General features: G+C 66.8%; 2 protein-coding genes across 2 annotated transcripts in view; one reads left to right on the top strand and one right to left on the bottom strand.

Moving 5' to 3' along the window:
• The window catches only part of TBCD (tubulin folding cofactor D), a gene marked incomplete at its 5' end in the record, with an annotated part of 76972 nt that overhangs the window by 25114 nt on the left and 23928 nt on the right, over positions 1 to 27930 (top strand). The window contains 6 exons of the mRNA XM_084236921.1: positions 1703 to 1835; positions 3806 to 3954; positions 4094 to 4154; positions 5044 to 5118; positions 6830 to 6924; positions 23917 to 24073. Of these exons, the coding sequence (XP_084093047.1) occupies positions 1703 to 1835; positions 3806 to 3954; positions 4094 to 4154; positions 5044 to 5118; positions 6830 to 6924; positions 23917 to 24073 (670 nt within the window). The remainder of the gene's footprint in view (positions 1 to 1702; positions 1836 to 3805; positions 3955 to 4093; positions 4155 to 5043; positions 5119 to 6829; positions 6925 to 23916; positions 24074 to 27930) is intronic.
• On the bottom strand, positions 10137 to 12744 carry ZNF750 (zinc finger protein 750; the record flags this gene model as incomplete). The annotated part of the gene is made up of 2 exons (XM_084236251.1): positions 10137 to 10818; positions 11333 to 12744. The coding sequence occupies 2 exons, from the start codon at positions 12742 to 12744 to the stop codon at positions 10137 to 10139; spliced, it is 2094 nt and encodes a 697-aa protein (XP_084092377.1).

Consider the following 27930-nt stretch of genomic DNA (forward strand, 5'->3'; position numbering starts at 1 on the left):
CGCTTCATTCGGGGGCACAAAAATCTGTGGCTCACTGTGTGGATGTGATCACAGCACGTCAGTGTCTTGCTCTGTGCGTGCACGCACCTTTGGCCACTGGCTGTTGGCTTTGTTGGGGAGGGGGCGCACTGGGCTCCCGCCCTGCTCCTGGGCCTTGGTCCCAGGGTCTCAGTGCCATGGACACACTCCCAGGCTCCCCTGTGTCCCGGGGCTGCCGCTGAAGCCTGCTCTTGCCTGGCCACGGCGCCTCTCCCGCTCTTTGGCCTCATTCTTTTCATTAATTAATTAGTTTGTTTATCTACTTGTTTATAAAGATTTATTTATTTTTGCATACAAGAGCTGGGGTGCAAGCCAGAGGTGCAGGGGGTGAGAAGATTCACTAGAGAGAGGGGAGCAGAACAGACAGATCCACTGAAACATACTGTTTAGATTAAACCTCAGTTTATGGAAATAAGTCCTCTCCCCAGGTCACACCTTTGAGAAAGGCCTCCCCAATGGCTGCGCTGCTCTGCCCCTCCCAGCAGCCCCTGGATGCACCCTGAGCCTCCCTGATGCCAGTGCAGAGTTCAGGCCACAGGCTGTGCCGACCCTCTCAGACCCGAGCCTGCCCTGGCCAACTTGCCCGTGCCCACATCCTGGGCGAAGGTCCTGTCAGCGTCTGGGCTGGGTCTGGGGTGCAGGCTGCCCCAACGATTCTGTATTTTATTTATTTATTTTTTAAAGAGATTTATTTATTTGTGCGTACAAGAGCTGGGGCACAGGCCAGAGGTGCAGGGGGTGAGAGGATTCACCAGAGACAGAGCGGGGAGCAGAACAGGCAGACTGACTGAAATCCGCTGCTGAGGGGAGCAGCGGGGAGACAGGAGAGGTCTGCTGCGCCCTGTGGGTTTCTCCCTGGCCGGCCAGGACAGCTTCATAGTGCGGTGCTTAACCCTTTGCGCCACCAGGGAGGCCCCACTTCTGTATTTTAGAAGACACATGAATCGGGCTTCAATAGTTTTTTTTTTTTTTTTTTAAATTATGGACAATTTCAAGCACACGTAGAGGAAGAGAGACTCATAGTGGACACAGCTTGAATTCACGCTCTCTTGTGTCACCCTCTCTTCGCCCCTCATACATCCTGTTGTGCTGCCTGCATGTTTCCGCATGTCTGTCTGAAGGACAGGGCCCAGGAGAGGGGCGCAGCCCCGCATGGCCCCCCATACCCCCGCCCACACGCCCACCTGGCCTGACTGTGCCCCTCAGCTCTGTGCTGTTTGGAGCCTCTGGGAACTCACCGAAGGCTCTTATAACTTGCCTTGTGTTCCCACACTCCCGCCTTTCACACGAGATGTTGCCCATGTGCTCCTTGCCTCAGTTTCCCCTGGATGCTCACCGCAGTGAGTTAATGGCCTTGGTGGTGTAGGGCCCGGTGCCACTGCCTGTGTGTAGCGCCCATCCCTGCCAGGCCTGAGCTCAGCCCCCCAGCCCAGGCTGCTGGCCATGTGTGCCTCCCCGTAATGTGCACAGCCCACACCTGCCCGTGTGTCCCTGCGCACTGGATGCTGCCGTCCTCAGGATAGTTGCCTCCCAGTGAGGAAGCTGGTGAATGGCGTGGCGAGGGGCCTCTGAAGCTGGGCCCTGCTGCCCTGGGCTGGGCTCGCTGCGCATGAGTGCCCGCCACAGATGTGCGGGGCATGCCAGCCCGTTGCTGTCGTTGCAGCTGCCACTGTGCTCCAGTGCCTGGACGGGTGCAGACTCCCCGACAGCAGCCAGACTCTGCTTCGGAAACTTGGGGTGAAGCTCGTGCAGCGACTGGGCCTGACCTTCCTGAAGCCCCGGGTAGCCAAGTGGAGGTGGGTAGACCAAGTAGGGCTTCAAGGGGGAGGACAAAATGCGTTCTGCTTTCACGTTTTTCCCAGTCCCAGGAGTCTTCCTGATTCTGAAAGGAGCGGCTTCCTTCGGCTGTTTCTGACCTTGCAGCCCTCGGCTGGAAGAAGGGCGGCCGGCCCGTCGCAGGGAGGCCGGTCCTCGCACATGTGCCGTGCCTCGGGCGCAGCGCGTCCCCGCTCATCAGGGCCGGCTGTGGGGACAGCTCGCCTTGGCCCGCAACACGTGGCTGTCCCGGCGGCGTCCAGAGAAAACTCTTTGGGCCTGTCCGCAGGCAGCGCGCCGGCAGCCTGCCGTGGTGCGTCGTGGCTTTTGCTGCAGAGACAGACCTAGTGTGTTCTTAACGGTCTTGAGTTTTATTCCTGCCATTAGCGTGTGTGGTGTGGGCAGGAATGATCTGGTCAAGCCCAGCTTGGCCCTTGTCTCATTATGGGACCTTCTGAAGGACAGGCCTGAGGGCGGCTCCCGCACAGCGTGGCTCGGGACTGAATGCTGGCAGGTGGCGCCCGAGGTGCCAGGCTGTGGGCGGGTGGAGCTAGCCCGCAGTGACGGGGATTGGCTCAGATCAAGAGGGTGGTGGGCATGCTGGCCCGGGAGCACCGGCTGTGTCTTTCTAGGGTGAAGCCACAGGCTCGAGGCCTAGGATGAAGTGGCGTTTCAGTTGGAGGCGAAAGCAGGAAGAACCTGTCTCTTGGGGTGGGGGTGTCGCCTGCGCTCTTCCAGGCCTCAGTGGGTCGGGGGATGGCGCACGGGGTAGTCTGTCTTCCTGCGCAGTCCCGCCTGCTGCCCCCCCACCACATCCTCCCAGATCGGCCGAGCAGCGTAGACCTCCTGTCTGGTCCGACCCAGTCAGATTGACACGCTGACAGGCCCCCATACGTCCCATGAGCATTTTTCGGGGAAGGAGAATAATTCAGCTTCGCGCTTGTTCCGTCTGCTTCCACGCGCCTTTATGTCGCTGCTCACCGCTGTCCGCCCTCGCGCCCGGTGTTTCCTCTCTTCCCCTGGGGGAATGAGCCCCCACCGGCCAGGGCTCTTGGGCTCCGTCCCCACCTGGTCTCAGGTGGGCCTCGTGCGGCCGGGCCAAGGACACCCGTGTCCCTTCCCTCAGCCCCTTGCACCTCCCTTCAGGCTCCTCCCCTGCCTCCACGCCTGGGGCCTCCTGGCATCCGTGGCCTCTGCTTCCCTCTTGCTCCAGCTGCTCTCTGCTGGCACCGGGTCTTGCCTGACTCATTTCCTTGGGGTCCCCTGAGGAGCCAGTGGGTTTTGTGAAGAATTTAGGGTTCCCTTCTCCAGCGTCTGCCCCTACGAGCCCTCCTAGCCTGGGCTTCACTCTGCCCCACCAGGCGGCTGCCCTCTGCCTGTTGTTTCTGGGCTGACTTCAGAGGGTACCTGAAGTCAGGGGTGAGGCCAGGCCAGGGTGACCCCCAGGGGGGCTCCCGCTCTGAGGCTCTACCTGCCTACTCTGTGTTGGGGTCTGCGGCTACAGGCCGAGGCAGGGCAACTGCACTGTTGTCACAGCAGCTTGCCTGGCGTCTGGCCACTGGGCGCTGGGGGGTCACACTCCCATGTGGGTGGTGCTGCAGGGGCTGGGGACAGCACCACCCATGCCCGTAGCTCTTGGCCACGCGCCTGCGACTAGGTTGGGTTCAGGCCCGTCCTCCTTGGACGTAGCACCATCCCCCACGGGTGAAGGGCTCAGCCCCACAAGGCTACCCACAAGTGCTGGTCCCTGGTTGGGGGTGGCTGGTGCCGCCTCTGTCAGGCCGTGCCGTGGCCCCCGCGAGCCCTTCTGAGCTCGTTCGAGCCGGGCGTTTCCCACGCGCGTGCCCGGCTGCCCCCGTCCCTGCAGAGGAGACCGGTTCTGACTTGTGGTGAGGCTGTCCTCCCTCGAGCTGGGAGCCGTGACCACCCACCCGCTGTGTCTGTCCTGCAGGTACCAGCGTGGCTGCCGCTCGCTGGCTGCAAACCTGCAGCTCCCGGCCCAGCATCAGAGCCCACCGGCCGTGCAGGCCCCGCCTCTCGGCAGCGATGATGGCAAGGATGACGAGGACAACGTGCCCGAAGAGGTGGAGAGTGTGATAGGTGCGTGGCCTCCCGCTGAGGGGGAGTGACTGGGAGACTGGGCGCGCGGCAGGGGAGGGCCCTGGCTGGGTTGGGTGGGCGGGGAAGCGGCCCCGGTTGGGGGCTCTGCTCAGGCTCCCCCCACCCCGTGTTCTTCCAGAGCAGCTGCTGGTTGGCCTGAAGGACAAGGACACCATTGTCCGGTGGTCTGCAGCCAAAGGGTAGGTGCCAGCCGGGCCCCGCTCCATCGCCTGCTGCCCCATGCAGGGCGGCCTTCAGGAGGCGTCTGCGCTGGATGCTCCGGAGGCCGTGCCCAGTCTGGCGTCCGTGCCTCCATCTTCTTCCTGCTGTCGCAGGAAAATGCTAGATTTGCCTCCCTGGCCCCACGTCCCCATCACCACGGCCCTCCCTGCCTACAGTTAGGCCTGGCATGCAGGTGCCACAGAGCCGTCACCTGGGCCCCAAGAGGCCCCTCGGTCACCTGGGTGGTGGCCGTGGAGCTTGCGGTCTTGCGAGGCCCACGGGCAGGCTCTGGGCTCAGGGGTGGAGCAGCACCCCAGCGTCCATGAGACCTGCGTTTGTGGGGCGGGGTGGTGCACGGGCCTCAGCTTGGATTTGGGCTTCTGTGCGTTGCCTCAGAGAGGCCAGCAGGGCTGCAGGCACCCTGTGGGGGTTTGTTTTTGTTTCAGTGGTCGCAGGCCCTGAGCCCAAATGTCTGTTTGGCGTGGGATAGGCTGCGGGGGGCCCTTCCCGGAGGTGCTAGGGCAGGACCTGCCGTGGGTAGGGCCCGACCACACACACGCTCCAGCAGGCGGCGTCCAGCATGCTAGCAAGGTGGCCCCACGCAAGAGGGGCGGCAGGTCCAGGCTGACAGCTGGTGCCTTGCTGGTGAGGTGCTGCCTGCCCTGGGCTGCTGCACCTCGCGTGGTCCTCAGCCTCTGGACAGTGCCAGTGTGAGGGGCTCCCTGAGGGTGGGCGCAGAACCCCGGGGGCTGGCCACGTCGGCCTCCCCCTCCTGCCGCCCCGGTGGGAAGGCTCGTGGCCCTTCCCCTGCACGTCCAGGCGTGCGGGTGGTCCTGATGGTGCCGGGCGTTTCCTTCCCTTTCCCAGAATTGGCAGGATGGCGGGAAGGCTTCCCAGAGAGCTGGCGGACGACGTGGTTGGGTCCGTGTTGGATTGTTTCAGGTAGGTGAGGAGATGAGAGGCAGGCGTTCCTCGTTCAAAGCGCTAGTTCTCTGGCACGTGAGCGTGCGTGTGCTGGGGGTGGGTGTGCCGGGAGTGGGGTGTGTGTGAGTGTGCTGGGGATATGAGCTCCTGGGCGTGAGTGTGCTGGGGGTGTGAGTATGCGGGGGCCAGGCTCCTGGGTGGCGTGTGGCCGTGTCAGCAGTGCCCCGGCTCTGGGGTCTGTGTCCTGAGTCTGAGCACGCGCTGCTCGGTGTTCTGGGCCTGCTGGTGGCACGTCCCTCAGGCTGCACTGCTGTGGAGATGTGCGTCCGCCTGGGCACACTGGTGTGCGTGAATTGTGAATGCCATGAGTGGCCTGCTCCGGCCCAGTTGATGGTTACCTTGGCAGCTGGGGGCTGTGGTGCCAGCCTTGCCTCAGGACCAGAGCTGACGCGGGGGCCCTGCTGCTCTGCGGGTACACCTGGCCAAGGACGGGTGCCGGCAGCACAGGGCCTGGTGTTCCCGGAGCTCCTCTCTGGTGGTGGCTGATGGCACTGGCACCCCCGGTCCTGGGTCCAGAGAGCAGAGGGCCTGTCTGGGCGGCCGAGTGAGCCCGTCAGCGACCAGGCCCCGGAGCAGTGCTGGCCCCTTGGGAGTTGCACGCAGGTGCCTCCTCCTGGCGTCAGATGGAAGGGAAGACAGTGAGAGCCCCCACCCCCCAGCCCCATCCTGGCCCCTGAGCCCCCTCCCCGATCCTCTTGGGTCTTTCAAGGGCCACTGATGCAGGCGAAGGGTCCCTTTCCCGCTCCCTGATCACCCACCTGCCCTCGGTGGCCACAACCTCTGGGCTCTTGTGGGCCTCTGGGCCCTTGCGAGCCGCTGGGCCTGCACGGACTCGCCTGTCAAACAGCTGACCTGCGGCCACTGGCACACAGCGTCCACGTGGGTCTCCGTGAGGGTGGGGTTGCATGTCTGTCTCAGACGTTACTGTGTCTCTGAAAAGCGCAAGCATCTTCTCCCAGTCACAGCCCTGGGGGACACTGGGCGCCCACACTGAAGTTTGGGTCAGACGTGAGAGGGCCTGCACGGTCGTCCCCTCAGGGTCGGTCCAGAGCCGGCTCTTTCAGAGCGGCACCCGCCTGCTACACACCGGTCTGGAGCCCTGCGCCCGCAGGGAGAGCTGTCCAGGCGGTTTCCTGAGCATTTCCTGGCATCACGTTGACTTATCAATGCAGTAAAGAGCCCCGTAGTTTCCTTGGCTTTGGGGACCAAGGGGGAGGAGCTGCCGGTTCTGTCGCCAGACCCACCTCCCAAACCGCTTTGGAGTTTTTGTTGAAGTAAAATTATATTATGGCTGACTAGCTGGCGTCACAGATTTTTATTAATGTCTGTACTTCAAACAGTGCCAGGGATTCTCTAAATGCCACTTTGGACTTTCTGACTCCTGCTTCCGTCACTGAAGTCAGCTGTCGGCCGTGGGTGGGCGGCCTGGGCCCGTGGCCTCGAGTCCATGTGTCGAGGGTCAGCGCCCCAAGTGGGTCCAGGACTCGCACAGTGGCTGGCGTGCAGGCTGGGGCAGGAGACCCTCTCGGGAGACCCTCTCAGGCCCCTGCTCCCCCAGGACCCATCTCCTTGGCGGGCACCCGGTAGCAAAGCCAGGTGTGACAGTGTAGACTTGGGGACCGGCTGCAGGGTGGCTGGTGCTGCCGTCTCAGGTTCCCTGTGCCCTCAGCTTCCAGGAGACAGACAACGCCTGGCACGGTGGGTGCCTGGCGCTGGCGGAACTGGGCAGAAGAGGCCTGCTGCTCCCTTCTCGGCTGGCGGATGGTGAGTAGCTGCTGCCCACTGCCTCTGTGCAGTGTGGGTGGTTCTCTGTCCTGCCCCAGTGCTGCGCTGCCTCCTGACACCGCGTCCTGCCCCGCCCCCGCCGCTGAGACCAGGCTGCTGTGTCTCCCAGGGCAGCTTTTCCCCCTGAGATGTTAATGCCACAGGCCACAAGCCACGTGATGTGTGATGTCTGAGGTCCCAGATCGCCCTGCAGGGAGCAGGAGCCCTAACCAGCTGTGCAGCGGGCGGGGCTGCGGGGACTGAGGCAGAGGACTCTGTGCCCTGGCCCTGTGTGTCCTGGCTCTTGGGCCTGGCCACACGTGAAACCCTGTCTGTGGCTGATGGGGACTGTCCCTGGTTGTGGCCTCTCTGGCATCACCACCCATGGCACAGCCCCCCGCCTAGCACCGGCCATTGGGAGCCAGAGGTGGCGCCTGTGGCGCTGGAGCACGAGGACGCTGTGCCTGCGCACTCCCGCTTGTCTCCGTGTCTGCTCTGACACTCCCGACAGCAGAGGCCGGTAACCTGACGTCTCAGGTGGACAGAGGACTTGAAGAGATGTCTTCCCAGGGGGCACCCAAGTGGTCAGCGAGCACGCAAAGTCGCCCAGTAGCACCAGCACTGGGCGCGGCAGACAGCAGAGGCCTCTTAGGTTTTCCCAGTGGCTGCCAGGCCCGGTGCCTGTGCGGTGACGCGGCTCTTTGCGAGCGCCCTGGCCTGGAGGTGCTTGTGTCGAGCCAGCGCTCTTGCCCCCCGACGGCTGCTGTGCTGGAGGGGCTGGCCCATGGGCGTCCACACTCTGCAGCTCACCCCGTCGAGCATCAGCAGCCTCTAGTGCCGTCTCTAGCTCTGTGAAGAAGCAGCCGCCGAGGCAGGCGTGGGTGGTGGGGCTCCTGGGGGTGCCTGTGGGGCAAGTGGGGTCTGGGAAGGCCGCATGGCCACGTGCTGCCTGCAGGGCAGGGGCTCAGGAGGGGGCCCTATCAGTCCCTGTGCGGGGTCCCAGGGAGGGCGGTGCCGGCTGGCTGCTGTGCTCCCAGCCGTGGCGTGGCTGTCGGGTTGCAGGACCCTGCCCTCTGGCCTCGCTGCTCCCCTCGGCCCATGAACCTTGGCCCTGGCATTTGGGTGCCCTGCTCATGTCCGCCTGCTCTGGATTTTAGGTCCTGTGGGGGCCTGAGCCACAGGTCATGGATCTGAAGGGAAGTGTCCCCAGTGCAGGGTCGAGACCCTGTTTCTGTGGTGACGTCTCTGCTCCTGGAGGCCACGGGCGTATCGCGCCCACCCGCTTCCCGCCTGTGGGGGTGGCATTGGATTGAGTTTGGACCGCGGTGGGGATGGGTGGCCAGGGCCACTGCAGCCTGTTAAGAGAGGACCTCCTCAGTCCCAGGGTCCTCGTGTCAAGCGGCTCCCCTGCGTGCACCTCTCTGTCTAGAGCACATGGCTCGGGGCTGCTCCGTGTGGCACGTGCGGAGGCTGCGGCGTGACCGCTTATCCTCGGCTCACTCCGGGCAGCGCCTGCTCTCGGGGCCGACTGTCCCGCTTCCTCCCGCCACTTCTGGCTGTGCCATAAAATGCGCCTGTGGGAATTTCAGGGCTTGTGCTCTGGGTTAGGATGGGGGTTGTCTGCGGGTGCAGGGCTCTGGGACCATGCTGGTGTCGCCTCCCCCAGCCTTCGCCTCCTGTGGGGTGCTGACGCCCAGAACGCAGGGCACCCTCTTGTCCTCTGTCAAAGCGCATGTGGCACGTGACACCAAGGAGCTGGTGGGAGTGAGCCCGCGTGCACCCATGGCCTGCTTGGTGGTGGGGCGGGCACGCTCCTGGGTGCGGCTCCTGGGGCACAGGCAGCCTTAACCCTGGAGGGCTCTGGACAGGGCCTCGAGCTCCCCCTAAAGGGACGTGCCCCGCAGCCCTCCTGAGTCTGCATCAGCAGCTGTGTCAGGTTCGTGTGACGTGCACGTCTGTCTGGGTCCTGCTGTGCCTACCCCACATCCTACAGCAGGATAAACCCGCTGCCCCTCTCTCCATGGGCCCAGTGTGTGGACTGTCCGCAGGGGCTGCCCTGCCTGGCCCAGAGAGCCTTCCACGGGCCCGGCCATGCCTTCAGGGAAGGGAGTCCACGCGGGAAGCTGTCCCGGTCCCTGTGGCCACGGGGTCTGGGTAACTATTTTTCTAGGTGAAGCTGTCCAGAAGTCCGTTACTAGCAGCGTGTTGGCAGGACAACGCTGCTCTGGGGGAGGCATTCCCGAGGTGGGCTCTGGCTTAGGCCCCCGCAGCCTAGTGCTCGCGTGCTAGGCACTCCATGCTGAGGCCCTGGCCACGCCCCCGTGGGGCTGCAGGCTGGGGCGCTCTCGGGGCTCCCCTGAGGTGAGGGGCTGCCCACTGGCCCAGCAGCCTCTTCGCTGGCCATGTTGGCACCCCAGGAGCTGTGCTGGCGAGGGCGGGGACAGAAGGCTGGTGTGAGAGGGCCACGGGTGCCCCGGAGGACGGCCTCTCGGCTGCTGGGCCTGGGCCTTCTCCGCTGGCCCCAGCCCAGGGTCTGCGAGCAGCGGGGCGGCCTGTGCTGGATCCCGTGGGGACGGAGCCATGCCCACCAGTGTGCTTGCACCACCTCGGCTCTGGACACCTCGTCATCCAGCATCTTTATTGGGGCAGGACGCGGTACACATGGCTCTGTTCCGGGGTCCTCGGAGTCCTCCTGCGAGGTGCAGGGATGGCAGCAACACAGACACCGTTTATGGGGTGGAGATGGGCTGCGGGGGTCACAAGAGTCATGAAGCATTACGGGGAAGCAGGGTACATCATGGTCCCTTCACCAGAAGGTATTTTCCCTTGGGGAAATAAATTACGGCATAAATAGCCCCTGGCGTTTGCGAGTCTCTGTCACGCGGGGCTGGGCCGGCCCTGTGGTCAGTCAGTGCTGCTCACCGCGGGGAGGCCGGAGCCCCTGGTCCCGAGCAGACACCACGCAGCAGAGGGCCCGGGAGGCGTCCTCCATGGCGGCGCACGGGGGGAGTCGCCTCTGCCCACCCCTCAACAGGGTACACGGCCCTGGTCAGCTTCCCAGGCCGCCCTTCCTGCACTTTCACAGCCGGGAGGCCGAGCACCTGTACACGCATGCTCACTATTTACACACCTCCCGGGCAGCGCCGGCTTCTGTGGTCTTCCAGAAAAGCCACGCCGTGAGGTGCCCTCAAGCAGCAACCTGGCCAGGTGCCCTAGGACACCCGAGTCCTCTTCCGCAGGGTGAACACCCTGGCCGTGCCGTGTGGCTTTGCCCGCTTTGGGCCTTGCTGGGCCTTTCCTGCCTCCCTTGGACTCGTCCTCTTTTGCCCTTTGGCCCTGAGCACGCTCGGCGCCTCCTGGCGCTCCGTGGTGCTGGGCACATCCGGGGCCCCCTGGGCCGTGGGCTCCCCGTCGCCGGGCCGGGCGTTGCCGGGGCTGTAGGCCGCCAGCTGGCAGAGGGCCACGGCCGCTGTCTGCTTCTGCTCGTCGCTGCTGTCCGCCCCCCGCGCTTCCGGGGCCCCCTGGGGGGCGCATGTGGTGGGTGCCGCCTCGGCGTCGGGGCTGCTGCCCGCTGCCCGGGGCTGCCCAGGTGCCTCCCCGGAGCTCCCGGCCTCGGTCGTTGGCGCCACCCCGGTGCGGGGCGGGCTGTGGAAAGATGGCCGTGGGGTCCGGGCGTTGCAGGGGTCCTTCACGGAGAGGTTGAGGGGCACGTCCTGCAGCTCCGTGGGGTCTTCGCCCCGGGGGTCGGGTGCCGCCGCGGGCATCGTCTCCGGTCTCCTGGAGAGGTTCAGCGGGGCCATCCTGGAGCTGTCCTCTGGGCTGGGGGGTGCGGCCTCCGCGTCCGGAGAGGCACTGCCCGGCCGGAAGGGCGCGTCTGCACCTGCCGCATCGAGGCTGGGGAGGCAGAGAGAAAGCTGGTGAGACCCGTGCTGAGGGCGCCGCCCGGCACCAGGGCGCGTGCAGCCAGGGGGCCTCCGCCCGGCAGGGCGGCCCTCTGGACTGACCGCGGAGGACTGGAAGTGGGGCTGCCGCGGGCCCCGCCTGGGACTCCCCCAAGGAGTGCCAGCGTGCCAGCCCGGGTTCCCGCTCCTCGCGGCGTCACCTGTGGCGGGTGCAGCCTGGAAGCGCTGACTCCCGCAGACCTGCTGGCGTGAGGGGGGCCGTGCCCGGGAAAGGGGAGCAGGAGGGCGCCAGCCTGAGGCGGGGCCTCGTGCGGGGAGCCTCGCACGGGAGCAAGCCAGAGAGTGACGACAGTCACGTGGCAGGGGGCAAGCGCGGCTCTGAGCAGGCGAGCTGGCAGCACCGGCTCGCACACTGCTGGGGCGGCCAGAGGGCCGTGGTGGGAGAGAAGGAAGCCGCTGGGAAGCGCTGCGCGGCGCTGGGAGGGCTGGGCGCGAACCGCTCCTACCTCGTGGGCGACCCGGCCCTGCCGGCCAGCGCCTGGGCGTGGGGGGGGCCAGCGAGGCTGTGTTCAGGCTGGTGGAGCCGCCCCGGGGCGCCGATGCTCAGCTTGTCCGCGAGCCCGCACGGCCCTGCGCACGGCTGGCTGGTCTGCGTGAAGTTGGTGGGGCTCGGCCTCCCCGGGGAGCCCGTGGCCGCGCTGCCGGCGCGTGGACTCATTTTGGCCCCCTCCGCGGCCCTTGGCCCGTCCTTGGAAGGGTCTTTCGCCTCAGGGGTCGGGCTTTGTTTCTCAAACTCTGTGTGTTTCTTGTGGGCGCTGGAAGGGCTTGCCTTGGGCGGGCTGGAGGCCGGGTAGACCAGGGCGGCTTCCTCCAGCAGATGAGAGCCGTGCTCTCGTGTGACGCCGGTGCCGGCCGGGAGCCGGAGGCCGTAGGAGGAGAAGGCCGAGTCCGGCCTGTAGAAGCCGTAGGGGAGGGGCAGGCTGGCGTGGTACTGCTGCAGCAGCCGGTAGTGGTCGTACGTGGCCGGCGCCGGGCTCAGGTGCTTGGGGATGGGCCCCGGGTGGGGCAGGAAGTGTCTCTGGTCCTGGGCCCCGTAGACCGACAGCAGAGGGGCGTCGCACTCGGGCGGGCTCCCGGCCAGCAGGTAGGGCGAGTAGATGGTGGCCAGGCCGTGCTCAGCGTAGAAGTGGGGCTGGTACTCTGGGATGGTGGGGTGCAGGAACGGGGACATGGCCCCGAACCCCTTTGCCGACGAGACTTTATGCGGAAAGTCAGGTGGGAGGAACGGTGCGCCGGTCTTCCAGGGGTAGCCGGGCGTGTGGAACGCCGACTTGGCGTGGAAGGAGGCGGCCTTGGCAGCAGGCCCGGCCAGCGCCAGCATCTCGGGGCCCTCGGCGTGCTCCGGCCCCTTGAGCCTGTGCTCACCCACAGGAACAAACGCTGACGGCCGGGTTGTGCTGTCCAGGACAGGCTGGGCGCCCATGACGGCCTCGGTGCCCGGGCTCGGGGCTGCCGCGTCCCTGTGGAGGGTGGCCTTGGGCCCCGGGCCCTTGGGGGGCCCCCGCGCCTGCAGCTCCAAGCTCTCCTTGAGCTCATCCGCGGCCAGACCCCGGAGCTTGGCGTCCAGTGGGGCCAGCCCACCCGTGGGGGCCTTGGCGGGGGAGGGTTTGGCCGTGGGGTCGGGTGGGTGGGGCTGCTTGGAGTCTGAGGAGCTGGACTTGGGGCACTTGGGGACACGGTCCTGTTCCGACACCAGGGTGATGGAGTTTTTGCAGAGCCCGTACTTCATGTGGTTGAACAGGTGCGACTTCTCGTTGCAGGTGAAGGGGCATTGGAAGCACTTGTACTTGAAGGGCTTCCCGGGGGGCCTGGGGATGTAGTGCGGCTTCTTGGGCTTCCGCTCCTTGAGGAGACTCATCTTTCCGGGGGGCGCTGGTCCCCTCTGTGCTCACGGCCCGCTCCTGGGCGCTGCCTGGGGGCGTCTGCCTGTCCTGTTGTGGCCACGCCTCCTGCTTCCCAGGTGTTCCTCCTGCTGAGGCCCACGGCCAGGAGCTGTAATGGAGGGCAGAGAGCAGGGTCAGGGCCGGGCCGGACAGGGCCTCGCACACTGGGGAGGGGGCAGGGGCCAGGGCAAGGGGCCGGCATCCAGGAGCTGGCCCACTCGGGGCGTGCGCCCCGCAGCCAGCCCTGCTGGGCCCGGGCTTCCCCTGGAGCCGGCCGAGGGCATGGCCTGGGGTGCCAGCCGCAGCATGTGCAGTGTCTCCTGTCAGCCTGGGCTCATCTGCCATCCTCTGGGTTCTGAGAACCTTCATCCTGCCATCCGAGGCCTCAGAGGTCAGGAGGGTTGTGCCCTCTGGGCCCACCCAGGAGCTTGTGGAGAGTGGGCACTGCGCCCTGATGCCCCTGGGGCTCCCGGGAGCCGACGTGCGTGTGGCCCAGTCTGTGGTGTCTGCAGGTGGGCGTCCAGTGGGGACGTGGACGTGGACATGAGCGCGGCTATGGCGTGCGTGTCGCCCAGCATGTCTTAGCCCTGCCACTGACCCCCCCCCCCCACGGCCTGCGTCTGCTGTCCACGCACTCGCCACCCGTCAGGTGTGGACAGCAGGGCATGGCCGACCAGGCCCCTGCCTTTCCTGGCTTTTCCTCCCCAGGGCAGAACCAAGCCTGCACCCCTGGTTGCAAGGAGAGCAACCAGAGTGAGGCTGCCTGGTTTAGGGGTGGTCAGGGTGTGGGGGGTGGCGCCGCTCCTGTCATCTGCAGGGATGCAGGCCCCGGGTATCCTGGCCTCCCACCACACCCCTCAGACCCTTGCAGGTGACCGGCAGGATGGAGTGGCCAGTGGAGTCTGTGGCCATCTCCCGCAGGACCCTGGGGCGCACCAGGGGCTGCAGGTGTGTCTGGCCTTCCAGATACCTCCTCAGAGTGTCCCCTCTCCTGCTCCTGCACCCTGCCTGGCCCGGGTTTTCCTCAGAGGCGGCTCTGCATCCCTGGGGCTCACTCTACCTCCTACCCTGGAGCTGGGAGCCCGGGAGCATCTGGGGCCCAGCCCCGGCGGGACTGACTTCCAAGGGAGACTAGGTGGGGGTGTGTGGAGGGAGGTGAGGAATGGAGGCCCAGGCATTCATTTGCATAAAAATGGAAAAAGAAAGAAAAGCTCTTTCGTATTTCAATATTTTCAAGCCAGCTTGAAAGTAAAGTGAAATCAGAATGATGCCACAGTAGCGTTGGGCTGTGGAGGTCAGAGGTCAAGGTCGGGATCGGGCCAAGCCCACCTGCAGCCCACCTGCCCAGAGACCAAACCTGCTGGAGAGCCAGGAGGGGCGCTCGGGTGCCGTGGTGCCGAGGCAGCCGTCCCGCTGCACACTCCGACCCCTACCCCTGCTGTCCTCCATTTCTTTTCAAGAAGCCTCTGAGGCGCCTGGGCACAAAGGTCGCCCCAGCGGCCTCTGCAGGGCCCGGTTGGGCAGGCACTTTGCAGGAGAGTGAGGTTCTGGCTGCCTATGACCGGGCGAGGCGGGCGGCCTCAGGCTCAGGGGCAGCTGGGCGGCGGCCTGGTGTCGCTCCCGGCCCCTCCTCTCCCACCACGCAGCCGCCAGGGGTGCCAGGCAGAGTGACAGCCGCAAATAAAACACGTAATCACAGCTTTGCCTCCTTCTAATTCCCCTCTTATTAAAGGAAAAGCTCGCAGCGTGCTCTGAGTTCAGTCCCCACTGCGGGGGGCAGGCGCGCCCGGCTTTCCGTCAGTGCCCGATTTCCTCGCCCCCAGGAAGCGCCTCCAGCCCGGCCGGGCCAGCCGGTGAGTCAGCGGGCCTGTGCCGGCACGTCCGGCTCCCGGTCCTGAAGGCGTGAGAACCTCTGCGAGTCAGGTTCCCAGGATTGTGCAGGATATGTCACGGCAGAGATCTGAAACGGTGATTTCATCACTCGCTGCAAGCGCCGTGATCAAAATGATGACAGTGGCAAAACGTTTATCAAGTGCGAGTGCGAGCCCGAGCCTCAGCGACACCGGCCGCAGAGCAGCTGCGCCGCCCAGTCCCTCCCCGCAGGGGCCGGGAGGCCGCCCTGCGCCCGCTGGGCGGGTCGCCCGAAAGTCGGGGGGCCGCGTCTGTGTCAGCGGCCCCCGGGTGTCTGTCTGGATTCCTGCCCGTGTCAGCTCGCAGGAGGGAAGTGGCTGCTTCGGGGCACGGCTCCTTGACCCCGGGCGGGGGGCGCCCTGGGTGCTGGTGTTGGGGGCAAGTCTGCTGGTGAGGTGCCTCCAGCGACTGTGTAAACCGACCTCAGGGTAGCCCCGTTTGCTCATTAGGAAGGAGATGGGGCTGCTGAGGAGGCCGCGGGAGACGGCGCCGTTCCCTGGGCTGTAAAGACGCAGCAATGTCAGAGGGCGAGTGGGACGAGGTGGAGGCTTCTGTAAGCTCCTGAGGGTGGCGGCCTCTGCGCGGGGCGCTGCCAGCCGCCTGTGGGCAGGGCTCGGACGTCTCCGCCCGCAGCTGCTAGGCACCTGCTCCTGGGCAGCTGCCGGGGTCAGAATCCTGGAGAGAGTCCGTGGCCGCCAGAGCAGGGTCGCCTGGGGCTTGAGCTGCTTGCACGGGCTGAGGCCCCCAGCCCTGTGCCCACCTCGGGTGCTGCCCCAGGGCGGGGCCCTCGAGGGCTGGCTTCGTGGATCCCCTGTGCTGGTTTACAGTTCAGAAGTTAGCTCTCTCCTCGCCCCTTCCTTTCACTTCCCACTTGCCCCCACGTCTGGCCCCATCCCTGGCGGGGTCAGAGGTGGCTGTCACGAGCAGGGGCGGTCGGCTGGCCTGAGAGGAGCTGGCGCCGCATCTGGCCCCGCGATCCAGCCCCTGCCTGTCTGCGGCTGGCCAGCTCCTGCGAGGGCCGAGAGCCTCCTGGCCCGGCTCCTCTGGCTCCTGGCGGGCCGGCGGGCACCCTGCCCCCACGACACCTTGAACAGCCTGTGGTTTCACTCGGCCACGGGCTCTGTTTGCCCGTTTCGGGGGGCTTGGGGCCCCGGCACCGGCTCCTGATAGATAGGTCCCCGGGGTTCACGCCAACCAGCACGGCTGCCGGCGGTGGGCCAGCGAGGGTGGCCGGCGTGTGTTAAAAGCTCCTGAGGAGTTGGCTCTGGAAAGCAGGCGGGGGGAGGCTTTTTGGACTCTGGTAGGACACAATGGAGGTAATTATGGCTTCACTTTATGGGCCGGGATGTGACAGGCGGGCGAGTGCGCGGCCGCGACGCTCCTCCGTGTGTCCAGCTGCCTGGCCCGGAGCCCGGCAGCACAGCGCTTTGAAGGGCATGCCTTAATTACAGCGCTGTGATGTGGCGTCATTGCATAACCCAAGGACACGCCATTGTCACCTACCCACCGGGGTGTCGCAAGAACGAGATTTGTGAGTTTTACTCCAATTGAGCTTTTCCAGTGATTAACCACCACTCCCTCCCAGACTTTCGGTTCTTTAAAGTGAAGGACAAACTTCAGGACAGCCATGACCCAGGAGGTGGCAGCTTTCTGGGCAGGAGCTCGGAAGGACTCCCAGAAAGGCCAAACAGAACTTGCAAGGGTGGACCCGGAAGGACAAGCTGGGACGTTCCTCAGCCCCGGAGCCCAAGTCCCCGGCCTGCCCCTGGCCGCCCTGGCCCTCCCCGGGCACCGGCCGTGGTCCCCACAGACGGGCTCGAGGTCGGGGCTCTGCTCACGGCATAAAATCAGCATAACAGACGCAGGCAGGCTCTGTCTGAGCCAAGTCTGCCTTGGGTCAGTAATTGTTCTCGCACAGGCTTGAGGCACTTTCTGTGAGGGAAGAAGCCCCTTAAGTAAGTAAATAAGCACACACTCACGCACACTCACACACACTCACACGCGCGCGGCGCCGGTCCAACTGAGGTCTCTGGGGGGGGCACGCTTATATCAGAAAAGTGCTTTCTTTAAAACAATAGATTTTAAAGTTCAAGAAATCATAAATTACAACAGCAGCTGATCCTACACGTAAACGCATGTGTCGTCCTTGCTGCTTTGATGTTGACGTTTACCGAAGTTTATTTTAAGCTAAGGAGCAGATAAGCAATAGTAAAAATTTGAGTTTTGGTTTAAATTTTATGGTCGAAACAAGAACTTCACTTCCAGATAAACCTGTTCCCGGCCTGAGAGCAGAGAGCCTGGCGCTCCGGCGCACCTGCCACCCGCAGTCGCAGTGGGGGGCGCAGTGGGGGGCGCGGGGCTGCGGCTCAGGGGGCCTGTGGGGCCTGGGAGGAAGCTGGGGTTTGAGAAGAAGCGCCGTACTCACCAGAGGCGGCTGCGGGCCGGGCTGCGGGCGGCGGCTGGCTGGAGAGGACCTGTTCTCACGCGCGCTCGCTGAAACTGGAGCCGCCGCCGCGGTGGGCGGGATTTAAGGGCAGGAGTCGGGCCCTCGGGGCGTAGAGATGCACCTGATATTCCCCGCCCGCAGCTACGATTCATGTGCTGCTCCCCCGCCAGCGTCACGGCGCCGACTCCCTGCCTCTGGCGCGGGTTTCGGGGTGCCGTTCTGCACTGCGGGGCAACACGGGCGTGGGTTCGGGACGCTGCTGGCAGCAGGGAGCCCCCCCGGGTGTAGGTGGGTCTCCGGGAGGCTCTTCTCACTCAGGAGGCTGCCGTGGGGACACTGGGCACCGCGGGCAGCCCCTGGGACCTCTGGACCACCCACCTGGCTGGGAGGGGGCCCCGGTGTGGCCCCCGCCCTGGGGTCCGAGGCGCCTCCTGCTGCTGACTTCTCCCCGCCCGTGCCGGGACTCCCGCCGGCCTCCTCACCTCAGCACCACGCGGGGCCTGCTGCAGCACGCCCGCCCCGGGCCACTGGAGGGCGGGAGCAGCGGCCGCCCTGGGGACGGCCCGCACCCTCGCGCCCCTCACCCCCACCCCGAGTGGCTCCCTCGCCCCTTCCCGGGCACCCGCCTGGTCTTCCTGCTGGGAGCGGGCCAGGCCGGGCACTTTCTAAAGAACGTTGAAGTTTCAGGATTTTCCTTCACTGCCCCTTTCTGTTGAGCTCCTGGCAATGCTGCTTCAGTCACCCTCGTCAGGGCCGGCCGCGTGCGGCTCTGACAGCTGCCGCCCGAGCGCGAGGGGAGGCCTGTGCACGCGTGCCCCGCGGCCAGCCGCGCTCCCCTTCTCTGCTGCGACCCCGGGCTCGGCGGCTTCAGACCCCGCACCTCCCTGGCCAGGCTCCTGCCTTGCCGCCGGCCACGGTGGGGGCTGGCGGGGCAGCAGCGGCGTGCCGCGCTGGGGTCCCCACCCTGCCCATTTCCTGCCCCAGAAGCCTGTCTCGGGGGGTGGGAGCCTTCCTCTTGGGCCCTCGCCCGCCCCACCCCTGCTGGCCCCTGACCCTCAGCCCAGTGTGGCCCTCTGGACTGCAGCAGCAGGGCTCTGCCTGCGCCCACACGCCCACGGGTGCCGGTCTGTTGGGCGACATCCCTTGCGGGACGTGGGTGTTGAGCGGCTGTGGCTCCCGCGCCACCTGCTGCCTCTGCCCACCCTCTGGGCGCCGCCCTTATGCCGGGGCCAGTCCTGGTGCCACCGTGCCTTTGCGGGTGCCTGAGCAGGGGCAGGGGTGGCCAGGCCCCGGGGCCCCCCGCTGCCTTCTGGCCAGGCCTCCGACCATCCCCAGACCGCTGCGGACAAGCTGGCATCTGTTGGCTGCCGGTCACCCTGGCGCAGGCACATGGACGTCCAGGCTGGGCGGGCAGGTTGGAGGCCTTGAGCCTGCATCGCCATGCGCCTGCCCCTCAGCCCTTCCTTGCTGGCGCCGCCGCGTGTCTGGGAAGGAGGCAGTGGTCTTGGGCCCCCCGCCGTGGCCTCTGGATGCCCCCCAGACCGGAGCCCCCTTCGACAGACGGCGCTGGCCGTGGTTTGCTTTGCGGGGCCTCCTGCCGCGCAGGCCACCTGTGCCTCTGTCCTCAGCTTCCCTCCAGCCAGGGCCAGACAGCGCTGCCAGGAGGCAGCGGGGCACCTGGGTGGGTTGGCCATGGCTGCCAGGGGGTGGAGGGTCTTGCTGTGGACCTTTATTGACAATGCTGAGTGGACGGCTCGTCCCTCAGGCCTGCGGCGGGAGACACGGCGTTGAGGCTCGGCTGGACGTCCCCACCTCGTGCCGGCGTCTGCGTTGCCGATTGGGGGCCTCTGTCTTGGGGGTGCGGAGTGCACAGCCCCTCTGCCTTGGGCTGTCTTGTCTGGCGGGCAGTGCGGCCCATGTGGGTGGGCAGAGGCCTCGGTTTCTGGGTGTGTGGCCTCCATGCGTTTGTGCTGCCCGCTCTGAGGCGACCCCCGCGGAGCCTCTGCCCGGAGCTGGCGGGTGGGAAGGGGACGCCCGAGGCGCGTGCACGTGGAGCTGGTCAGCCCCCCGGGAAGGGCCTTCCCTCTTGCCTGGCCTGCAGGGCCGTGGCTGCTGCGGTGCGCGCTGCCCACCCCGGGGCCCTCCCGCCTCGGTCCTCCGGGAAACTCGAAACCAGCAGCTGCGGCTGGTTTTGTCTTTGATTGAGAAACGGATCCAGGTGGTGAACTTGGGCCAAGTTTTGCGATTCCCACAGCTCCCTCCACCGCTGCGCCCTCCCCGCCCTGCAGCAGCGTGTCCTGCTTGGGCGCTCCTGCCTTGGGCTTGCCCCGGCCCGGGGAGCAGGCCCACGCCGCGGCCGCCTCGTGCTCGTGCGTGGGAGGAGCTGTGGCCACCCTGTGGGGAGCGCGGACGAGGCTGCTTCTCCGCTTGTCCTTCCTGCCACGGCTGCCGGAGCAGCAGAGACAAAAAAAGGCGCCGAGACCTTGGAGAGCCGTGGTGGGGGCGGGTGAGGGTCGTGCGCCCCTTGCGCCCACTCCGTCTGGTGCCCACTTGGCCAGCGGGTGCGTGTCAGGTTCTCCTGACTCTGTGCTCCCCGCTGGTCCTGGCTGGGGCTGGGGCCTCGGCGCCGGCCGCTGAGCTCCGCGCCGCCATGGACGCGCCCGCCAGGCGTGTACACGTGTGGCGTATCCCTGCTGACTTCCGGGCGGCTGGTCTCCGGCTCCGCCCGGCTCGCAGCATCAAGGGGCTTCGGCTTCCTGGTCTGGGGCCCGTTGCCACCCAGGCCGTGCCGTGCCCGCACAGAGCCCCCTCCCCGCACTGGCGTGGCCTGGGCACTGGGGGCTCGGTGGTCAGAGACCCATCCTGATCTGCATGGCTGGTAGGACCCTTCCTCAGCCCAGGGGGTGACCCAGCCTCTGCGGCTGGACTTGCCAGTGAGTAAGGGTCCAGCCTGGGGGCTACTCTGCAGTCTGCGATGCCCGGGGTCCTGCCACGGGAGCGGCTGCTGCCGCCCTGGCTGCTCATCCTGCCGGCTGATCTGTGGCCCCTCTGCCAGGCTCCGCCCCGCTGGTTCTGGCGTCGTGTGCGTGCAGAGCAGTGCTCTGAGCCGCGTGCACCCCCTGCTGCTGCTGCCCCCACCCTGCCTGTCTTCTTGTCCCCCTTCCCCCCCCCCCCGGGACCGCTGAACTGAGCCAGGAGCGACCGCCCCGCCGCCACCCACACGCCCTCATGGTGGGCACGGGGCAGGCGCAGCATCCCAGACCCACTCGGGCTCCGGTACCCTGCAGGCCTCCCGTGCCAGGCCCTGCCGATAGAGGCTGACGAGACAGTGTCGCTCCCCTGCCCCGGAGGCCCTGCCTGCCCAGACCTCTGCTCTTCCCAGGCCGCACGGCCCTGAGTCACCCTGAGGGCAGGGAGCAGAGCTTAGTGGGTGGCCCTGCTGTCCCCCGGGTGCTCAGAGCCACGTGGCATGTGCCAGAGGGCCACTGTGGGAGGCCGCGTCCTCAGCCACTGGGCAGCCCGGGACTGGGTGTGGAAAGGCAAAGGTCAGACAAGGACTTTCAATTTGAAAACATTTCTAAGCAACACGTTGGTCAGGGGTTGTCCAGGGGGATGCAATGCCTGTGTGCCCGCCAGCTGCGAGGCCGCCCGAGCCGCGCTCCGGCCCGTCCGGCAGCACCTTCTGACCCACCTGCGCAGGTGGTGACCAGAGGGCAGAGGCCGTCCCTGGAGGCCACCGGCCTGGTGGGGCTGCCGGACCTCACCAGCTGTGGTGGTGGCACCAGCCGGTTCTGGGCGTGGTGAGCAGCACCTCCCTTATCCCTGTGTTTTGGGGTCTGCTGGGCCCCAGATCCCTGAGCCCCACCTGACTGACCGGCCTGGGCATGAGGGACGCCGTGGTGCCTCCGTGGAGCGGCTCCATCTAGTCCGGGCTGACGAGTGGCCTCCTAGTCTTGGCTGTGGGTCGCGTCCCCCCGCTGGTGAGGGCCAGCTGCTGGCGAGCCCAGCTGGAGTGTGTGCAGGGCCTGGTGTGAGGGCCGGCGGGGGCGGGGTGGGGTGGGCACTGGCCCCTCCTCTCCCCTTGGGGTTTGTGTGTGGCCCCCCAGGAGATGTTTCAGGAGGGGAATGTCTTGCTCTTGGGGAAGAATCTGGTTTCCATGTTTGAACAAATGAGGGGGTGATGGCAGGAGCCCTGAAGAGAGGCATGTGTGGCGCCTCAAGACCACCCGGGGTGCCCTCTGGGGCCTCGCTGGGCCTCAGCCTCACCCGCGTGGCAGACAGGGCAAGCTGGGCAGGGCCGCCGCGGGCAGTGGGTTCCAGCGTGACGTTGCAACCGCCACTGCCGCCCGCTGCTCCCTCTTCAGGCTCAGGGAGACCCTGACCGATCTGGAGTCTCCCCGGGTCCCAGAGGCCTGGTGCCCGTGGACCAGCTCAGCCAGCTTGGTGGGCGCGTTGCTCAGTGGCTTGGGTTCTTGTGGCCACGGGGCCTCTCGTGTGCAGGGGGCTGGGGCTCTGGGCGCCCCCGCCTGGGCTCAGCCCCTCTGGGAGGTGTTGGCTGGCCGCCAGCCGGAGCGAGGCCTCTACTCGCCTGGGGGCTGCTTCTGCGGGGACATCCGTGCGCTCAGTGGACAAGGCGCTCGTGACATTGGCCCCTGGTGCCGCCTGCGGGCAGTGGGGCCTGGCCTCCCGGGGTGCCTGGGGCATGGCCGCGCTTGGGGAGCGGCCCGGACGAGGTGGGCACTCCTGGGGCTACCCGCCACCACGCCACTCCGGCCTGGGGCGGTTTTCAGGACTGACCTGTGGGAGCTCAAAACCCAAACATCTGTGGAACCAGATATTCTGGCCACCGTTTCCTCCTGCCCCCCAGCAAATCCAGTGCTGGCTTCTTCCTGAGCCAGTTGGGCTGCATTTCTGCGCAGGCTCGATGGCTGGCTGTGCCGGCGGCTGCGGTGGGAGCTGTGGGGTGGCCACACCCGCTCCCAGAAGCCGCGCTCGGCGCGCAGGGTCCTGCCCGGCCAGAGCGGCCCCATGCCGAGGCCTTTGCGGACGTTTGTCTTTCTTTTAGTGTGACTTGCCACTTGCCAGGGCCCTGCCCCTGTGCTGCCTGTAGGGTGATTCTCCTGGAGAGCATTTCTGCCTCGGCAGAGAAGGATGGGGCGGGTGCGGGGGGTGCAGGGGGTGGCTGGCACCCTCAGCGTTAAGTCGGTTCTCGCCCGGAGGCTGCTTGTCCTGAGGCCCTGGCGTCACACAGCTGACATGCCGCCTCGGGGCAGGGCGCCCAGCGACCTTGCTGGCCTGGGCTGCCAGAGGGAAGCCCTCTGGGGCCGAGTGCTGGACACGCGTTTGCAGGTGTAACTGCGGGGAGGGGGGGCACGGGGGGGGGTCAGGCTGTGGAAGAGCTTCCTTGTGCTAAACCCGTGGAGTCGGGAGTTGTTCTCGAGGACTTTGTGAACCTCTGGGGCGAAGACTGCTGCTCCTCTGTGTGCTGCCTCCTGCCCAGGCCCTGCATGGCCGCTGAGGCGGCTCCTGGCCAGGCCCCTAGACGCGGGCAGCCCTGGGCGCGGTAGAGGCGGGAGGCCGGGATCAGCTGGTGGTGTGGCCTGGGCAGTGGCCCGGGCAGAGCCCCGTGCGGCCGCCCTACCCCGCCGCCTCCGCTCTCGCAGCCCGGGCTGTGCTGGTGCTGACAGCCGTTTCCAAGTGTCTCGCCCCGAAGCCTGTGTCTGCCTGTGCCTTGCTGTCCTCCGAGCTCTTTCACTTTTACACTGCAGGGTGCTGCCAGGTCCCCGTGAGCGGGCGCGCCTCACGGTGGGCGGGGGTTCCCTTCCTGCCTGACCCGGCCAGCAGGGACGCTGCTCCGGGCTGCGGCCGCCACATCCTCGTGCCCAGGCATGGCCTCTGGTGTGGTGTGGGTCCTCCACGGCGCCTGGGGGTATGAGGGTACAGTCTGCTCGGAAGGGCTGTGGGGAGGCCCCGTGGGCTCTCCTCTGCCCCGGGGGGCGGGCGTGGCCGGGAGTTAGCAGGCAGCTCATGGGCCAGGCCGGAGTGTGGGCCCTTGCTGGGGCTTCTGCCGCTCCTACCCCATGTGCCTGTGCAGCTCCCGGCCTTGCACAGACCCACCTTCCCCCACTGCTGGCCCAGGGAGGCCTGGGCGGACCTGGGCTTGGACTGGGAGCCTGAGGCTTCCCCGCACAGGTGCGGGACCCACCCAGGGCCCAGACCAGCCGTCAGCCAGGTAGCCCTGTAGGAGGTGCCCAGTCACCTGCCCCGCACCCCCAGCCTCGCCCCAGCCCCTCAGCCCGAGCCCCCAGCCCCCTGCTCCATGCCCCTCATGCCCCCGGCTCTGTGCCCCCCAGCCCCCCCCGCCCCCCCAGCCTCAAAACTACCCGCATGAACCAAATCCACCTTTTCAGCCCGTGATGCTTAGACCCAAAAGCCGGGGGGACTGGCCGCCCACCGCTGGGCTGCTGCACCCCCAGGGCAGCTCTGTGCCGGGGTTGTGTGCGCTGGGTGGGCACGGGCAGTGGCTCCTTCTGGAAGGCCTCGCCCCAGGGCCTCCAGTGCCCCCACCCCCTGCAGCCACGACCTCCCCACAGCCCTGGGTCAGCTCCCCGCGCCTGCCGTTCCGCCCCCAGGCTGTGCCCGCAGCCCTGCCCCACCTGGCAGCCTCACCACAGGTCTCTTGGGTCACCTCTAAAGACGCTTCCTCCTGCGGGGCCGCGGCTTGCAGGGCTGTGCGCGGCTCGCAGTGGGCAGGGGCTGGGCGGGCACTCACACCTGTCTCCTGGCGCAGTGGTCCCCGTCATCCTGAAGGCGCTGGCCTACGACGAGAAGCGGGGCGCCTGCAGCGTGGGCACCAACGTCAGGGATGCCGCCTGCTACGTGTGCTGGGCCTTCGCTCGCGCCTACGAGCCACGGGAGCTGGAGCCCTTTGTGGCCGCCATTTCCAGGTGGGCTGCGCCGGGACACGGGTGCTGGCGTGGGGATGCATGGGGGACATGAGTGGGCACACACGGGACACAGGGGTGCTTCTTGGGGCACATGCTCTGCGGAGGGGGCTCTCGGGGCCTCGGCCTGGGCAGGAGTCCCAGGGAAGGGGGTGTCGGGCGCCTGGGTGCTCGCCGTGACAGCGGCGCCAAAACTACCGCTTTGAGGCTGCATGGCAGTTCGGGGGGGGGGGCATCGGCTTCTTGGGGTCCCAATGGAGAGCAGGCGCCCCTGTGCGCCTAGCCCCAGAAGGCAACCCTGGCCTCTGCTTGGGCCTGCCGCGCGCCCCTGTCTTGGCCTGGGAACGAGCCAACCCGCGGCCCCCGCTGCTCCGTGCCGTGTCCTTGCTCCGCTCCCGGGCGCCAGGACACGCGTTTGGCTCACCCAGGTTTGCCTTTCCCTTAGCGCCAGAGGAGCCCTCTGCCCTGGGGCTGCCCCGCCTGGTCCTGGTGAGGCCTGAGGATGGACTCCCCATGACGGGCGCCCCAGGATGGGCTCCCTGGGACGGGCTTCCTGGCATGGGCTCCCCAGGACAGGCTCCCCAGTGTGGGCTCCCCAGGACGGGCTCCCTAGGACAGGCTCCCCAGGATGGGCACCCCGGCATGGGCTCCCCCAGGACGGGCTCCTCAGGATGGCCTCCCCGGGACGGGGCCCCCAGGATAGTGTCCCCGGGACGGTTCCCCAAGGACGGGCTCCCCAGAATGGGTACCCCAGGACGGGCTCCCCCTGGATGGGTGCTCCTACGATGGACTCCCCAGGATGGTCCCTCCACCATGGGCTCCCCAGGATGGGCTCCCCAGGACAGATGGTGCTCTGGTGTGCATGCTGTCTCCACGGCTCTGCAAGGAAGGGCCCCAGAGCTTTGCGTGGTCTCCAGGGACGTGTGTGTGGAGGGCCTGGGGTGCGGCCATCTGTTCCCGCGGGAGTCTCGTCTTGGGGCCTGGCGTGCGGCCCGCGTATCTCCATCTTGACACGCACATCAAAGCAGCCCACAGAGCCCGAGGACCCACTCCCTGTTCGAGGAGATAAAGCGCTTCCGGAAGCAGTGGCATCTGCCTCACCTGCTCCTGTCCACCTGGGAGGGGCGGGTGGAGCAAGAGCCTCGAGGTCAGTCAGCTGACCTGCGGCCAGGAGGGTGCAGGGTGGCTGAGACCAGGTTCTGCCTCGCCTCTGCCCCTCGCGGCTCCGTGGGGGCCACCGGCTGGTAAGCCTTGGTGCCTCAGCCCTGGTGTCCGGCCCATGGTGTGGACGCAGGTCTGGGGTCTTGCCCAGCCCTGGGCTTTTGGAAGGGAGGTTCTTTTAGCTGCACGCAGGTCCCTTCTGCTCCTGCTGCACCAGGACATGACGTAGCAGCGCTGGCCTCATGAGCGTCCATGAAGCAGAGTGTCCCCCAGGAGAGCTGCTGATACAGGCCTCGGCCCTGAGCCCCTCCGGCCTGAGCAGCGGCGGGGCATGGTCTGTTGTCCCAGGCGTGGCTGCTGTGTGCTTGGCTCATGCCTGCTGGGAGGCCGCACCGGGCCGCTCCTGCCCGTGCGTCGCCACAGGAGGGGGCACGGGGCCTGCTCTCCCCATTGCAGTCCGCCCGCTGTCGCTTGGAGGGGGACAGGCAGGTTGGAAGCCACCAGCCAGCTCCTCTGGGAGGGTCCGGCACATGGGGGCTGTTGTGGGTGCTGGGGCCACGCCCATGGTGCACGGGGGAGTGACTGGACACCTGTCCCCGACTGGCGGAGCTGAGTCCACCCCAGGGGCTCCCTGAGGGTGAGGGCACCGCTTCTGTCTGGGTGGGCAGGGTGGGCGGGAGGTGGGTGCTGGGCCCCCCGGCTTTCCTGAGCTGGGGCTCTTTTTAAGGAACCACGATGGGCGAGGAAGGGGCTGGGCTAGTGGGACCTCATGGGGCTCCAAGCCAACCTGGGTCTCCGCGTCACTCCTGGTGACCTGAGCACGGTTGTGGGGGACGGGCCGCGTCGGCTGCAGAAACTCCCGGGCCCTGGCCCTTTGATCTTGGAGGAGGACCGGTTTCCTGGCATGCCCACGTGGGCGCCACTGGCCCACTCTCACACAAGCCGGGGGCTCCCGGCTCCTGCCTCCCAGCCCTTCCCGTTCCTTCTAATTAGCCAGGCGGAGTGGAGTGGCCCCCTGGGGTTTCTGCTGGAAAAGGCCCCTCGCAGCCCCACTCCCTGCACCCACCTCAGGCCCAGATCAGCAGGTGCCCTCAGAGTCGTGCCCGCGGGCTCCTCAGGCCGGTCTGGCCGGTTCTGGGGAGCCTGTACACAGCCCGCCTGGTCCATCTGGGCCGCAGGCGTCCGGGGGCGGGAGGGCGGGCTCAGGTGAGTCACCGAGCAGGTGAGCCTGCAGGACGCTGCTGGCGCGCGCCTCCCTGCCCCAGAGTATCGGTTGGGGTGTGTCCTTTGAGATCTGCCTCCCTGGGTTTGTAATGAGTGACCACATTTTAATTGTCAGCTTTTAAGCCCATTAATCTTGGCACGTGATAAAATCTCGATACCTGTAAGTACTTTCACAAACTCCAGGGAGCCTGCGAGGCAGCCAGTGGAGATGAAGCGTACTCTCGATGGCAGGAAGGCCGCGTTCCCCTCAGCATGAGAGCCCTACGCCCCTGCCCCCTGCGGCTCCGCCGGGCAGGTCTGCTCTGCTGTGTCTGGACTGGCCTTCGGTGGCTCCGAGGATCCCTGGTTCTTGAACATCACACACAGATGCACAAAGAGAGGGAATGTTTTGTGGAAAAGCAAATAAGGCTTCCTGAAAAGCTAGCTGTGATCCAGGAACACGGGCCACGTCCGGCCAGCGCGGCCGGGAGGGCCGAGCATGGCCCAGAGACGCCGGCCCCGGACTCAGAGCGCCTGCGAGAAGGGAAGGAAGCGTCTGCCATCGCCATGGCGTGTCGCCGCCCCGTGCGGATTTCCTCACCTGAAACTCTGTTGTAAGCAGGCTGGTGACATCAGCCTGCACCCCCCACCCCCAACGGGCAGTGTCGGCCCCGCCCCTGCAGCAGAGGGCGGGCAGCTGGTGTGGGCAGCCTGGGATTGGCTCCGGGTCTCTTCCTTGAGGGCAGGATTGTCCTGAAAAATCAGGACAGGCAAGCGTTGCTCAAAGCTACGTCCTGTTCACACTCAGCGTTTCTTGGTGGCCGCCTTCCAGAGGGAAGACAGCCTCTGGGGCTTCGGGAAAGGCGGAGTGGGAGCCGCTGGCCGGCGTGCCCCAACCGGCTGGCCCACCAGCCCGTCGGCCCCCGTGCCCAGCGTGGGGCAGGGTCCCCGGCCACAAGGCCGCCAGCCGCTCACCTCAAAACAGGGCACGATGGGCAACACTCCGCTGCGGGGGCGGGACTCAAACTGCTGGCCTGACACCTGAAACGCCCGGACTCCCGACGAGCGGGTGCTGCGGCTTCAGCCGGAAGCAGCATGTCCTTGCTGCCGGAGGAGCAGCGCGGCCTGTGGAGCCAAGCTGGGCAGGCTTGTCCCTGGCCTTAGGCATCGGGCACTTGGCACTCCCCCGAGTGGGACAAGAAGGCCCCTTTCTGTCGGGCACGGACCCTGTCTGTGTGGGGAGCCCCTCAGCCCTCTGCCTAGAAGCAGGCGGGAGGCCCCGCATCCCGCGCCCCCTCCTGGGCCAAGGCCCCACAGGCCGGCCGGCGGACTGGGGCTCGGCTCCTGGGCAGCAGCACCGCGAGGCACACGTGGGCCGTGGAGCCGGGGAGCCTCCGTGTCTCTGTAACCCGCATTGTCAGACCTGCTTGTGCCGGGAAGACTAGTGTTTCTAGAAGAGCCAGTTTCATTCTGAAAGTGTGAAATTAGAGCACCTG

The sequence above is a fragment of the Talpa europaea genome (genome assembly GCF_964194135.1).
Source record: "Talpa europaea genome assembly, chromosome: 7".
Classification (NCBI taxonomy): domain Eukaryota; kingdom Metazoa; phylum Chordata; class Mammalia; order Eulipotyphla; family Talpidae; genus Talpa; species Talpa europaea.